Source organism: Herpailurus yagouaroundi, unplaced genomic scaffold (genome assembly GCF_014898765.1).
Source record: "Herpailurus yagouaroundi ecotype Mexico unplaced genomic scaffold, PumYag 185, whole genome shotgun sequence".
NCBI lineage: Eukaryota > Metazoa > Chordata > Mammalia > Carnivora > Felidae > Herpailurus > Herpailurus yagouaroundi.
The window spans coordinates 1536326-1551029 of record NW_024412416.1 but is presented as its reverse complement, the minus strand read 5'-3'; the positions used below and the strand labels follow the sequence as shown (position 1 = coordinate 1551029).

General features: G+C 62.5%; 1 protein-coding gene across 1 annotated transcript in view; it reads right to left on the bottom strand.

The window, feature by feature from the left end:
* The window catches only part of FAH (fumarylacetoacetate hydrolase), a 20175-nt gene extending 5611 nt beyond the window's left edge, over nt 1-14564 (bottom strand). The window contains exons 1-10 of the mRNA XM_040493395.1: nt 14381-14564; nt 11633-11743; nt 10654-10775; nt 10146-10195; nt 7894-7984; nt 6156-6253; nt 6008-6060; nt 3672-3771; nt 2880-3010; nt 905-1446 (exon numbers count right to left, since the gene is read on the bottom strand). Coding sequence (XP_040349329.1) covers nt 905-1446; nt 2880-3010; nt 3672-3771; nt 6008-6060; nt 6156-6253; nt 7894-7984; nt 10146-10195; nt 10654-10775; nt 11633-11743; nt 14381-14461 — 1379 coding nt within the window. The 5' untranslated portion in view covers nt 14462-14564. The remainder of the gene's footprint in view (nt 1-904; nt 1447-2879; nt 3011-3671; nt 3772-6007; nt 6061-6155; nt 6254-7893; nt 7985-10145; nt 10196-10653; nt 10776-11632; nt 11744-14380) is intronic.
* Nucleotides 14565-14704: the final 140 nt, after the last annotated feature.

Here is a 14704-nt window from a genome sequence, read left to right as displayed (position 1 = left end):
CAGGGCCCCCACGCCTGCTCCCGCCCATACGCGTCCCGCAGATCCCGACAGGGACCGTCACGACGGCACCTTCGGGACTGCAGGGGGGAGGGGACCTGGGAAACCATCCCTGGGCTCAGTCCCCCCCTTCTAGGTCTTTCTACATCTCCCGATACTGCCTTCTTGATAACCCCGTCCCCTCCCCAACCAGGCTCTCCCCTGGATGTTTCTGGACAGATGAAGGGAAGACAGAAACGGGCCCCAGAGAGGGTCCGTGGGTAGGAGACTAGCCCGGGACCGACAGCCCTGGGTTTTCCTCTCAGCCTTGCCATCAGCCCCCTAAGTGCCTTTCCTCTCTGAGCCTCAGTTTCCTCTCTGAGCCTGTTTCCCAAAGTCTATCACAGAAGAGCGGGACTGGCTGGTGCGGTTTTGCAGCGGGCGCTACAGCAGCCGTGAGCCCTTCCTACAACTCCTCCCTCTGGGGAGCGTCCTGCTCCTGTGGGTGACAGTGCCGTCCCCTCCTGCAGGACACAGCCTGCTGCCGGGAAGCACCTCTGTCAGGGGCGGAGACGCTGGAGCTGGCCGGACAGCAGGGCCCGGCACGTGTACATAGGTTAAGAGGAGGAGAGCGATCCAGGAAGGGCGCAGCCAGGGGTCTGTGTTGGTCCCTGGGCAGACCCTCCCCTTGGGGGCCTCCAAGGTCCCCCATCAGGAATGGAGGTGACACCGCCTCTTTCTTGGTACCGGTTCTGTTCTAAACCTTTGTACGACGCCACGTCCTTTACCCTCACGACCACACGGTCCAGTCAATGCCATCACTGTCCCCTTTTACAGATGACAGACTGAGGCCCAGATGGGTTCAGCCCCTTGCCCAGAGTCCTACAGCTAAGCAGAGCCACGGTCTGCAGGGCCAGGCTCTTTACACTAATGCTCTACTGGCCTTCGGAGCTGAGCTGCAGAGCCACCGGGGGTTGTGGGCCGTGGGCCCGGGCCGTCTGCGAGGCTCTCGGGGCTGACCCGAGGTACGGTGCAGGGGACAGGGTGTGTGGCCCCAGGGAGCAGAGCCAGGTTTCCCGACAGGCACGAGGGAGGGGTCACCAGTGGTGTGTGAGTGGAGGCTGGGGTGACCCTGGCTGGGGTGGGGGGGCAGTGCTGGAGAGGGGATTCGGACTCCGTGCTTTCTGGCCCTAAGGGTCGAGAGCTCAGCAATACGTCACCAATGTCCTGTGGGCCCAGTGTGGCATGTGCTTTGCGTGCAGGGTGTCCCTTCCCCCCTTCCTTTGTAAGACCCCCATGGGGCTCTAAGGCTGCAGTGGGAGACACCCTCTCACCAGCCACCCTCTGCCCCCCAGGAGTCCAGGAGCCCACCTGGACACAGTCTCCGAGCGTACCTTTCAGGCTGACAGAGAGGTTGATGTCGAACGTGTAGGGCCGGTCGTGGCGGAGATACGGCAGGGGCTTAGGGTCCTGTGAGGGCAGAGCAGAGCACAGAGGGCTGCTGGTTGAGGGGCTGCGCTGGCCCAGGCGGGGCCCCCAGCAGACCAGCTCCCCAGGCACAGGGGGTCTGACGTAGGACTGTCCCTGGACGGCAGGGACACCGGTGGTCACATGTGCCGGGCTCTGGGCAACGCAGCCGAGGGGGGAACATCCGCAGGTCAAAGGTGCAGGGGTCAGATCAGGGATGCCCCAGAAGGCCAGGGAGTGGGGGGGGGGGGGGGGCCAGAGATGGGGAACAAGACACGGCCGGCGGGGGAGGCTGGGGCAGCGGCGGCCGAGAGGGGCGCCCCGTCGGTGCAGGATGCGGGTGGAGGCCGCCGAGGGCCAGGCCACAGGTCCGCACATCAGCCCAGCACGGTATTTTCCTGAAGCGCGACACACGAGATAATCTGGGATGATTTTAATGGTTATGTGTTGTTTTTTTTTTTTTTTTTTATGATGAACTCGGTGGCTGGTGACACCAGTAGGACACAGAGAAAAAGAAAAAATCTAGAACAAAAACGCTACACCCGTCTTGTCTAAATACATTTGAGTTTAAAACCGGGAGCTGCTTTACAGGAAAACATCCAAGAAACAGCAGGCGGGAGTAGCCAGAGTTATGAAGACCCTGCGAAGGTGTTTGCGCAGGGGGAGCCCGAGATGTCACGTGACTGGGAGGCACGGGAGGGGTGTGGCCCGGCGGGCAGTCGGGGGTCCCGCCAGGGAAGGGGGCAGGCGTCGGGGGCTCACCCAGGTGGGGAGAGCCAGTCTCAGAGAGGAAAAATGGTGGATGGGGCGAATCCCCATCGCGAGGAATCTGCTCACGGAGAAAGACGCCAAGCTTGCTTTTAGCACAGCAGACGTGAGCGCGGGGGGTGGGGGACAGGGTGGGTGCAAGAGCCCCAGCAGCGGGAGGCCGGGGGTCAGTGATGGGGGACCGGCAAAGGGCCGTGTGCACCTGAGCATCGCAGGCCTTGGGGAGACGTGGGAGTCGGCGGGGGGAGAGGCCTGGGTAAGAGTAGGGGCCGCTGGAGAGGTCACAGGGCGTTCCTGCGGGCTGCTGGCAGAGGTGGGGTGGGGGCCTGCGAAGTGAGCCCCCTGTTGCCGGGCTCCAGGCTGCATCCCATCGGGGGGGCTCCAGGGGGCGCCGTCCCACAGAACAGAACTCTGCGACCCGGGGAGTTGTGCGAGGTGGGGGCCCCGGCCAGGACCCCTTCTTCTGCCAGCTGGCCGGTCCCCCCACCCCAGAGGATTCTGAAGGCCACACAAGAACTGTGCGGGGGGGGCAGGGAAAGCACAGGCAGAAGGGTCACACGCGGGCAGGCTGGGGGCACAGAGCTTCCCTCCGGGGTCTCGATGCCGGGTGCGCCCGTGGCCTCGGGTGGAGGGGCCTGGCTCTGGAGCCGCTGCAGAGGTGAGCTCACCTGCTCCGGGTTGGGCACGGCAAAGGGCAGGAGGGCGTCCATGGGCACCACCCACGGAGAGATGGTCGTGCCGAAACTCTTCCCCAGAAACGGCCCAAGGGGGACGTACTCCCACTTCTGGATGTCTCGAGCTGCGAGAGAAGGGCCGAGCCGGGCTCACAGAGGCTGCCGGGGCCTCACGGCGAGCTTCCCTCCTCCACGGTGCACGGGCCCCAGCCAGGCTGCCCACGGCCGGGGACAGCAGTATTCGGTGCCCGGGTCACTGTGCCGAGTCACAGCAAGAGGCAGGCTGACCCAAGGGCGGGTGGACCGTCCCCCCACGCCGAAGGGGCTAGAAACTCGTCATCCACGTGGGAGGCAGACGCTTCTGGGGTCTCTGGCACACAGCCCAGGGGCTGAGAGCGGCTGGATGCTGGGCTGCTTCGGTTCAAAATCTCAGCCCGACCTCCTCGCCCGCGGCATGGGAATAACCGTGTCACCAGCACCCTGCAGGGATTCGGCACGGGGCCCGGCCCGTAAGTGCTCACAAGGGTTAGCCAAGAGGTCAGCCTTGTTCCTGCTGAACTCACAAGAAAACGATCAGAGGGGGGAGGTACCTGCCCAAGGGCTCAGAGCTGAAAAGTCTGCGTGGAACCCAGGCCACACCCCCCTCCCCTGACCTGCACCAGACCTGGGAACCATCAGGCCCGGTGACCGCCTCCCTGACATCTAGTCTTCACCCAGGGCGGAGTGCTCCCCAGAGCAGAGTGCTCGCAGGGGGCCCGGCCTCGGGACGCCCACCCCCGTGATTACCGCTCCAGTCGTTCATGAGGACCATCCCGAAAATGTGCTCGTGGGCCCTGGAGATGGGGATCGGCTCTCCCAAGTTGTTCCCGGGACCTACGAAGAAAGCCTGCGAAGAAAGAAGGCGGTTAGCATCGGCCCCCTGCTGCCCCTCACTTGCCTGGAGGCAAAGGTCAGGTATTTCCACAAACCCACCCCTGCTGGAACAGAGACAGAGGCCTCCAGGCCCGCCCTGCCCCGCCCCTCCCTCAGCACCCCTGCACACACCCCACGTGCTGCGATCTGACAGCTGTGTGAGGCTGCGGAAGAGACACTTCTGGGTGGGCACTCACGTCAAGAAAAGTCCAAGACCTGCCTCCATAATGCAGCCAAGGAGAGAGCCAGATGGGGTACCCCCACCCATGCCCCCCCCACCAGAGAACAGCATCACCAAGAACGTGTGCAGGAACCAGCTGGATACCGAGACGGGGGAACGGCCGTCAAAAGCACACGGAATCAGCTACGACATTCGTAAAACCTGACCCACAGCTTTATTTGTTCTGTGTGTCTAAACGTTGCAACTTCTTTTATCAAGATTTAGGACAAAAAAAAAAAAACCACCAAGGGCACCAATTTGTATAGAACCTGATCCCCATCGAGTGGAGGAATTCTGTGGCCCCCCCCCCCGCCCCCAACCATCTTTCCATACACTGGTTCCTTTCCTCTCGTCCGCCTGGGGTCTACCCCCAACGTGGGGCCCATCTGCCTGCAGGGAGCCCTGTGCCGGTGCCTCAGGCCGGCAGACCCCCTCTTGGGGTCCACGTGGCGCCCCCTTGCAGGAGGCACAGGGCTGGCTGGGAAGGCCTTGCTGGGACTGGGGGCTCTTTGCAAGCGGACACACATTCCTTCCTCTGGACGGAACCCCAAGAAATCACAGAGCAGGACTAGAGAGATGGGGGCTCCAGCCTGCCCCCACCTTACCAGGGGGCCCCCAACCCTTTCTCCTCCACCTGCTATGAGGAGACACTCAGCCCTCCCAGAGGCCTCACCTAAAACCACCATGGGGAGCCCCCGCCATCTGCCCGTGCACCCCCATCACGGGGTGGGGTGGGGGGGAAGGGGGCGGGGCCTGGCTCCACGACCCGCTGGCCTAACACACTGCCCTGCAGCCAGAGTCCTCCTCCAGCCTGGCATCTCCTGCCTGTCCCCTCACCTCGGGGACTTCCAAGTTCCTCATCCCTGTCAAACGCACAGCCCTGCAGCGCGAGGGAACCCAGAGTCAATGTCCGTGTCCTGGGGGTGATGCTGTGGGATGGCCACGCGGGGGACAGCGTGTGCAGGGGGTCGGGGTCTCCCTATATAACTGCTCACAACTGCACGTCACTCTACAATCACCTCAAGATAAAGAGTTTAAGGTAAAAAAAAAATGTGCAGCCCTGAAGTCACCCCAGTTCTGAGATCACACGGGCCTGGACACAACCTCAGGGGAGCTGAGAGGTATAGTTGATTCTTGCTACGCATGGGGTTTATATTCTTTTTGTATTAATTTCTGTTTTAGATTTGTTTATTTACTGAGAGAGAGAGAGAGAGAGAGAGAGAGAGAGAGAGAGAGAAAGCAGGGGAGAGGCAGAGAGGGGGAGAGAGCATCCCAAGCAGGCTCCACACTGTCAGCGCAGGGCCCGCTGCGGGGCTCAATCTCCCCACCCGAGAGATCACGACCTGGGCCGAAGCCGAGTCTGATGCTCCGCAGCCTGAGCCTCCAGGTGCCCCGTGCAGTGATCACATCCACGAAGTCCGCACTCACACTGCATGAGCAGGTGCAGACCCACCGCTCCCACGGAAAATGCCGGGCCTCCGGTCACACTCACACCAACCGGTCCGTATCTCACCTTGCCTTGCGTGTGTTTCTGTTTGAGGTGACCCCATCGAACGTCTCCCGCTGACTCACTAACACGAGTGCTGAGCGCCCGCACATGCTGTCTCTGTGCTCACTGACGCGAGCACTGCACCCGAGGAGGGTTTTAAACAGCGAAAGCACCCCAAAAAAGCACAAAGATGCAAAACAACGTGGCCTTACATGGTGAGAACGCCACCCGCGTACAGCAGGAGCTGAGCAGAAGGCAGAGCGTGGCCCCGTCCAGCCCCCGCAGGGAACACACCATGGGGCCTCGAACTCCTTCCCGCTCCGCGTGGGTCCCAAGTGACCCCTGCGGGCCCCGCGAGTACTGGTTTGGAAGTTACCAGTTCGCTTTTAGAAAGTAGGGGAGCTCGCAGACACAGAGCTTGTGGAGGGTGGAGGGCCCTCCCCGGGAGCACTCCCGCCCCAACGCCGGGCACAGGCCGCGCCCAGGAAGCACCCCGCTCACCATCTCCAGCTCCATGTCCAGGAGCTTGCAGGGGCCAAAGACGGGGGGCTTAGCTGCAAGACACCAGAAGAGACGGGCTGTTGTACGTGCTGGGCCACGGGACCCGCCGTGTGGGGACACAGAGCGGGGACCCGTGAGGGTCACTTACCGTCGTCGGGCCTCATCTGCCCCGTGGGCCTTCGGATCGGCGTGCCTGACACCACGACGGAGGAAGCACGGCCGTGGTAACCCACTGGCAAGTGCAGCCTGCGGAAGACGGCGGAAGGAGGTTACCGTGACACGCGGTCAAGGTCACTTCTACAGTTTGCAAGCTAAAAACAAAAAGCAGTCGAAACCCGCGGGGCGCCTGGGTGGCTCAGTGGGTTCGGCATCTGACGCCTGGTTTAGGCTCAGGTCATGATCTCACGGCTCTTGAGTCCAGGCTGCGCAATGGGCTCTGTGCTGACAGCAGGGAGCCTGCTTGGGATTCTCTCCCTCTCCCTCTCCCTCTGCCCCTCCCCTGCTCACTCGCGGTCTCAGAATAAATAAGCTTAAAAAACAAAACTCAAAAGGAATTGCTAAGTGTCCGTACCACGAACACTGCTCAGCATTAACATGGGAGGAAACAGGGCTCCCGGGGGCTCAGTCGGTTAAGCGTCCAACTCTTGATTTCAGCTCAAGCCCGGATCCCAGGGTCATGGGAGCAAGCCCCACATCGGGCTCCACTCGGAGTGTGGAGCCTACTTAAGATTCTCTCCCTCTGTCTCTCTCTCTCTGCCCCTCTCTGCTCTCACACACATGCACTCTCTCCAAAATAAAAATTTTGTAAAAACAATACACGTGTCTGACTTTATAAAAATGTCGAAGCGCTGTACTGACAAAGCACAGGAGAAAGACGCCACGTCGGGAGAAAACACAGCGCACGACACGGCGAAGGGCTAATTTCTATGAAACGTGAAACATTCTTCCAAATTAACGAAAGAGCAGTGACCGCCCGGAAAAGCCGGCGGGGGGAGTGCAGGAATGTCTGCGAAAGACTGTGGAAGACGGAGCGGAGCAGCGTGCTGCCCCGGGAGAAGGGGGTCAGGGGTGGGGCCTGGGCCGATCACAAGACACACGTGCGTCCTGTGTAATGAAGGACGCGCACACGCGGCAACAGGAGGCCCAGGGCCCCCTCGCGCCACACATCGACAGGCCGGCCTGCTCTCCCCTGCGGCGGCAGTGGCCCGTGGCTCCCGCCAGTCTCCCCTCCCTGCGCACCTGCAGTCCCAGACTCACCGCCTTGCCCCGCGACCCTGGCCTTGCTGCTTAACCTCTCTGGGTCGTTAACCTGCTGTCTCTTTCCTTCTTCCTTCCTCACCTTGATTCTGACACACGTTGCCCTCCCTGCCTGCTGGCCCAGGGTGCGTGCCTGCCACTGTGTCTTCAGTCAGCGCCACCTCCGGAGGACAGCACAGAACAAAGGGGCAAGGATCTCAGCTCTGGGTTCCCCGTGGGGCGTGGCCTTGACCTGGGGGGTTGCAGCCGCCCGCTGGTCCCCTCGGGGCTTCTCCGAGCCTGTGCTCCCTCCCGTGCCCGCGGGCTGGCCGTCAGAGCCTCGGGGATCCCACGAGCACCTGTGTGACTCTCGCCGTGGGCCGACCACACTTGAGAGACACTCCCACGCGGCGGGGTCCCGGGTGCAGAGGCCAGGCCTCGAGTGTGCCCACGGAACCAGCGCCGGCCAAGAGGCACGGAAGGACCTCACACGCTTGGAGTCAGAACTCCCATCTGTGCTCCCCGCACCAAGGGGCCTGGGGCACTGACTTCCGATCCGCAGGCGCGGCGGGGCCCTCCCGTCTCTCCGCCCTGAGAGGGGCGCGTTAGCTCCAGGGAGAACGCGCTTCTCGCACTCGGGCCCGACGTACCAGTTTGGCATGAGCGCGTTCTCGCCGCCCCGGAACATGATCCCCACGTTGGTGGCGTGCTGGCGGGAGGAGTAGAAGTCCGTGTAGCCACCTGCGGGGGAGACACAGTGGGCACCAGTGGTGGCCAGATGCCCGGGACAGGGAGGGGCCTCTCCCGCGTCCCCGCCCCGTGGGTGCTCCCCAGCAGCTCAGTCAGGGCACATCCAAGCCTCATGCACAATTTGTTTCCAGAACTGCCCTCGGAGAAACAAATAAGGAACAAGGAGCCGAGACCGTCGGGCGCAGACAACGGACACCCCTCCGGTGAAGGGGGACAGACTTCCAGCGTCACCGCCCCCAGCCCAGGACTCCGCTCACTGGCCTTCGCTTGACCTGGGCCTGCTGCTGGCACAGCCCCTCCCCTCCCCTGGTCTGCGTCCGAATCCCGGCAACATTTTGAGGCCCCTCCCCCCACTCTCCCCTGGGGGATCACTCCCTCCTCTGGAGGAAGAAGAGGAGGAGGAAGAATGAGACAGAAGAGGAGGAGGAGCACAGGGAAGGGAGGAGATGGTGATGGAGGAGGAAAGGGAGGTGGGGGAGGGGGAAGGGAGGATGAGGGAGGAGGGAGAGGGAGGAGGGGGAGGGAGGAGAGGAGGCGGAGGGGGAAGGGTGATGAGGGAGAGGAGGAGATACGAGAGGGAAGTAGGAGGGGGAGGAAGGAGGAGGAGGGGAGGAGGGAAGAGGAGGAGGGGAGGAGGGGAGGAGGAAGGGAGAGGGGAAGAGGAAATCGTGTCTGTATTTACTTTAGAATACAGCGTTGCATTTTGCAGTAAGACCCCACCTCCCCAGGAGGAGCCCAGCACAGAGCCCACACCACCCATTAAAAACACTAATTTTATAGTCTCCGCCTCTTGTGTGTTTTCAGCACGTCTGTGTAAGTCCCTATCACCATCACTTAAAAGGGGCTGGAAAGGGAGGTGTCAGCGGGGCTGTGATGCGTGGGACAGAGGAGGCGCCCACCCCGGAGGCTCCTGCAGCAAGTTTCGGGGGCCACGCGGTTCTCAACTGGACAGTTACGAATCGTTGGGATGTGCCTGGGGGCTCAGTCGGTTAGGCGTCCGACTTCGGCTCAGGTCGTGATCTCATGGTTCGCGGGCTCGAGCCCCGCGTCGGGCTCTGTGCTGACGGCTCGGAGCCTGGAACCTGCTTCCGATTCTGTGTCTCCCTCTCTCTCTCTCTGCCCCTCCCCAACTTGTGCTGTTTCTCTATGTCTCTCAAAAAATAACTAAATGTAAAAATAAACAAGCAAACAAACACAAGGGCAAGCACAGCAGAAACAGGGAGGAAATGCCGGTCGCAGCGCACACACAGGGCTTGCGTGCGGTGCGACTGCATCCCCACGGAACCTGTAAGAAAGGCTGGAGACGGGCGGACTGCAGACTGGACGGAGGGGGAGGGGGCTGCGCCAGGGCACACGTGGACTGAACCCTCCAGACTGCGACCTTACAGGCCGGGTGGGGGGGGGGGGTGCGGGCCGTGTGCACCATGTGTGTGCATCATGCCTCTGATTAGCTGCTCAGAGCAAGAGCCCAGGGAAAGGATAGAGCAGCAGCAGGAAGGAGGTGGGACCCGGTCCCAGAGCCGTGGCTGAGCAGGTGGGGGGTTCTCCCCACGTGTGGACTCTGACCTGAGCTCCGTGCCCTGCACACTTCAGCTGTTTTGAACCCTCAACCCCCCGGGTGGGGGTGAGTCCCGACCCACTGTGCGTCTGTCTTTTGGAAGGACGTCCTCCACCAGGAAGGCTTCCGGAGGCCACAGAAACGATCGAGGCAGACGCGGTGTTCCGGAAGCCTCCGGGCACACAGATGCCCAGGCAATCCCGGCAGGCCGGCCGCCCGGGGCTGGGAGGCGAGGGTGGAGACCTCCCTGTGCTTCAGCTGAGAGAGTCTGCCCCACTCCTGCTGTCTGATTGAAACTGGGGCACTCTGCAGCCACACTCCCTGCCAGGGGCTCAAACTGGCCCGCTCCAGGGCCCTGGACTCACAGGTGAGGTGGGAGCACTTTCCACAGCCTCAGGGACGGACGGGGTGACGTGCCGGGGTGGGAGCCTGTGGGCAACTGTAAATCCCAGCAGCCAGTGCCCGCCCAGCCAGGGCTCCGGCCTCCATCCCGGCCTGCGTCCGTGACCCCTCCCCCACCACGCAACAGCGGCCAGGGCACCAGCCAGCCACCGTGGGCCACAGAGCCGCTCCGGGTGCGGGGACCCCACTCACCTATGGCGGCTGGCAGGTGCATCGCAGCAGAAGCCTGGGCCGTGAACGCCCTGCAGTACAGAACCGGGGGCTTCAGGGCCGGGTAAGCACGGAGGGGGTCCCTGCTCTGGCCGCCCAAACCAGCACTGGAACCCAGCTCACAGTCTCCAGCTAGCACCCCCCAGGCTGGCCCGGGGCCACGCTGGGCAGGCCCTCCACTCCAAAGCCAAGGGGCCTCTTCATGGCTCCCGTTTTCCCCTCCAGAAAACAGGCTAAATCACCCCTTCTCTGGAAGGCAGACAGACAAGGCCACGGAAGGTGCTGAGGGGAGATGGCTGAGGGAGGGAGGGGGCAGCTCCCGAGCTGGCCGGGACCCTCTAGTCCGGACACAGGGGTCATCCCGGTCGGCCCAGAGCCCTGCCACCCTGACCCGCAGCCCAGGCAGGGGCTGGGGGAGGCTGCCTCAGAACGGCCCCGGCCGCCACACCGTCCCCTCCTCCCCACCCGCCAGCGTCCGAGTGTCCCTCACCGTCTCCGAAGGTCCGTGTCGTCTCGGAGCCTGGCACAGCTTGTGGACAGCAGATTCCGCAAGGACTCTCTCGCCTCCTTCCAGGCGGTCTGGCCGAGGCCCATGAAGCTATTGAGAGCCGGCTATGCCAGAGCAGAGAGAGGAGGTCACACGGGGACAGCCGGGGCCCACGGCCACCTCCAGCATCCTCAGGCCCGGGGCCTTGTTCTCAGCTCTGCCGGCGGCCCTTCCAGCCCGGGCGAGCGTCACCTCCCCCGACGGGGCGTCATGCCCCCGCGGGTTTGCACACGGGCCACAAAGCCTGGGAGCTGCTATCTGGGGGGGCTGCCCGGTCAGCACCGCCTGTGGGAACAGTCCACACGGACCCTCCACTCGCGTCCTGAGGGGGTTTCTCAGCCAGGGAGGCACCGTGCAACCTAAGGGCTGGGATGCTGTAGCCAGGTGACGAGGGAGAATCGTGCCTCACGCAGAGGAGACCCCCACCCATCTAATGGGGATCCGGTTCCGTGCACTGGGCCGTCGTGAGGACCGGACGGGGCTGTGGGCGGAGCACACGCTCAACACACAGCATCCTCCTTCCTGACCCAGAACGGGGGGTGCACATCAGGGCCCGGACCACCTACAGGGACGTAAAGTCACGTCCATCCCACGGGTACGTGCACTCCGGGGGCCGCACAGAAGGCGTCTGTCCATTCCAGCCGTCCGTTCCTCCCTGGCGACGTCTCCAGACCCAGAGGGTCAGCACCGGCCACGGACAGGCAGAGGCTCACACGGTTACCGGGAGCCCCAGCCCAGAGACGCCTGTGACAGGCCCAGCACCGCGGTCCCAGCACTCTCTACACCGAGGCGCTGACCAGAGCCGTCCCCGGCACCTCCGAAAGCACGATCTCTTCCCCGAAACGGAAGGGAAAGAGATTCTCCTGGTGGCGTTTTCACAAATGCCCTGAAATCCTGGACAAGCCGTGTCCCAGCGTCCTACCTGATCAAAGACATCCTGGTGCTTGGAGAGGACAGGCCCAGTGAAGAGGTGCTTAATGACACTGAGGTCCAGGATCTGGTCGCCAATGGCCACGCCGATCCTCGGTCTCGGCTGGGAGGGAGACGGCATGGTCAGCGCCGGGGAAAGCCTCGGCCAGATGCGCTGCTTTACCCGAAAAATCTGTCCAGTTAAGAGCACGCGGGTCCCCCTCCGGATGGGACGGAGCACTGGATCCTACCACGGCACCCAACCCCCTCCGTGTCCCAGGGGACTGAGGTTGCCCCGAGATCTCGGCCCAGGCAGCATCTGGAATCCTCTCTCCTTACAGGACAAGGAAAGCATCCTGTTCACTGAATGGGACATAAATCAAACACCCTGGGAGTGGGAAGGAGCAGGCGGCCTAGTCCAAGTCTCATCGAGACCAAGTCTCCAGCTAAGTTCCTCAGGCACTGGGTAAATGCCTCTGGTGAGGAGGACTCACCACCTCACCCGGCAGCTGGGTTATCCCCCAGGATTAACCTCAACCTGCCCTCGGGGATTTTCGTTGCGCAGCAGAGCAGAGAGCACCCCGTGCGCAGGGCTGAGGCCCGGGGGCTTGGATGACGAGCCCCGTTATGGCTCAGACAGGGATTCATTCAGGCGAAAACATTTATGAAGCCTCTCCTCCACACCAGCAGGACACTAAGGCTGTCAAAGCATGGGGGACAGAGGCGGGACTGGTGCCAGCTGTCCAGAAGCAAAGGCGGCACAGGGATCAGTGACATAATAGGTGTGGCTGGAGGGCAGCAGGGGGCTCCTCGGGTGAGACAGAAGAAACAATACGTGCTAAGGTCCTGAGGCAGAAAAATGCTCTTAGAATGTTCCAGAAACCAAAAAGCAGCCGGTGTGGCTGGAGAGAGCAGAGGCACAGCCGGACTGCAGGGACTTTAACAACCTGGCCATCGGCTCCAGACTACCTGGGTGCCCACATCCCAAAAGCCACTATCCCTGTCTTGACAGAGAGAGCCTCTTCCGATTCACCAATCCACAAGCACCTTGCCATGGGAGGTGTCTGGTATGCCTTTGATTCCCAACCCCCAGCCCAGCATCTGGCCCGGAGTTGGGGTTCTGAAGCATTTACCGTATATAAGAACGAACAAAACGTGACTGGATTAATTCACTGCTCTTCGGCCCGAATCTCGAAGAGCTGGCCGCTGGCGTGTGCCTTGGCAATCACGCCAGCCTGGCGAGGCCGGCATGACCCTTGGAATGTGCAACGTGGGCAGAGATGGCTTCAGACCGGGCCTGTTCCCACTCGAACGCCCTGAACCTTCTAGAATGCCAGAGGGACAGTGCTCTTTCCAGAGGGCCATGGGAAGGGGCTCTGTCTCCCGGGCGTCCTTAGGGGCTGTCCCTGCACATTCTAATGTGCCAGCAGCAAGGGCCTGGGGTTCAAGGGACATGAATTCTAGAGCCCTCCAGGAAGGCAAGTCAAAGCACCTGTCTTGCCTCTGGCAAGTGTCTCTAACTGTTCTGTACTCCCAGGAAAGGCAAGGGCGCATGCGGAGGGCAAAGTGTCAGCGCTGTGCGGAGAGCAGAGCGTGGCTGGCTAACACGGGTCAAGGTTTAACCTGCCTCACCGTATTCGGGTCCCTCCAGGGGACCAAGTGTTAACTTTGTGTTCTTGCGACATTTAGTCAGGCCTGGCTCTTGTGAAACCACACTGGCTCTTGAGGACCGGCCTGCTGCAGGCAGGGCCACAGGAGGGTGGCCCCTGGGGGTCAAAGATCAGCTGTGGGGGAAGGGGCGGACCGCCAGCGGCTGCATTTTGCAATCATTTCTTGAACACTGGTGGGGGCAAGCAGACTCGGGGGTCTACGGTTTACAGAGCGAATCAGGAGCTGACCTTTAAGGTTGGGAGCGGAAATGCGAGCCACAAATACCATGAATAAATCCAAGGGAACCTGCTTTCCCCCACCCAGGGACCTTAAATATTTGCTGATGAACGCCCAGTTTTCAAAGATTTCTTTCTGCCGGTCAGACTACACTTACTAAGCGAAAGCTCCTGTCTCCAAAAGGCTTCTTCTGACCAGCTGGGGAACGCCGGCGAGGCCACCCCACAGCCCAAAGACTTCCAGCTGGAGGCAAAGTCCCCCAACATCCCAGATCCCAAAGGCCACGGGCCAGCTCACCCTCTAGCGCCCGGTTAACCTGCGGGGGGAGCTAGGGCCCTAACGCGGTGCCCTGGGGGCAGGAAACAAACCCCAGGAACTCTGGAGGAAGCAGGATGACCCCTCGGTAACAACAATCGAACTTGATCTGCTGGCCTGGGAACGACAGTCCTATGTTCTGTTTCAATTCGCATTTAATCCTCACACAAATCTGCAGAAACCGCGGCCGCCAGGTCCAACAACGCGCACATCTAGAAAGTGGGGTTCGGACCCACATACCCTCGGCACCACTGCTCCTCAAGAGACAGCCCAAAAGCCTCCGCCCCCCCCCCCCCCCCCCCCCCCCCCCCGCCTCTATCTCACTTCTCCTACACCAGTGACCCGGGAGCCTCCGCGGGGCGCGCTCAGCAGGGGAACCGCGGGCCCCAGTGACCCCGGGGAGGGGGAGGGCTCCGCGGAGCGCGTCCAGAAGAGGACGACTGGCCGGCGTCCCGCCTGGTCGGCGCTGCGGGCCACTGGTGCCGGGGGGTTGGGGCGCGGGTCCCGGCGGAGTAGGCACCCTCCGGCCCCCGCCCGGAAGCCAAGTGCAGCAGCTCACGTTGTCTGGGGTGGAAAAGACGCCGTAGGGCAGGTTTTGGATGGGGAAGTCAGAATCCTCGGCCACAGGGACGAAAGACATGCTGGCCAGCAGGGAGCAGGGCGGCGAGCTGCACTCGGCTGGGTCCGGCCGGATCGCGCCCCTCGTGGCTCAGCGCATGACCCCACGGCTCCGTCCCTGGCTCCGCCCCCGCGGCCCCACCCCTGGCTCCACCCCCAACCGTCCGAGGCTCGCCCCCGACGCTCCGCCCCCATCGTTCCACCCCGCCTCCGCCTCCGAGGCTCCTACTGCACCGTCTGAGACTCAGCTCCGCGGCCCCACCCC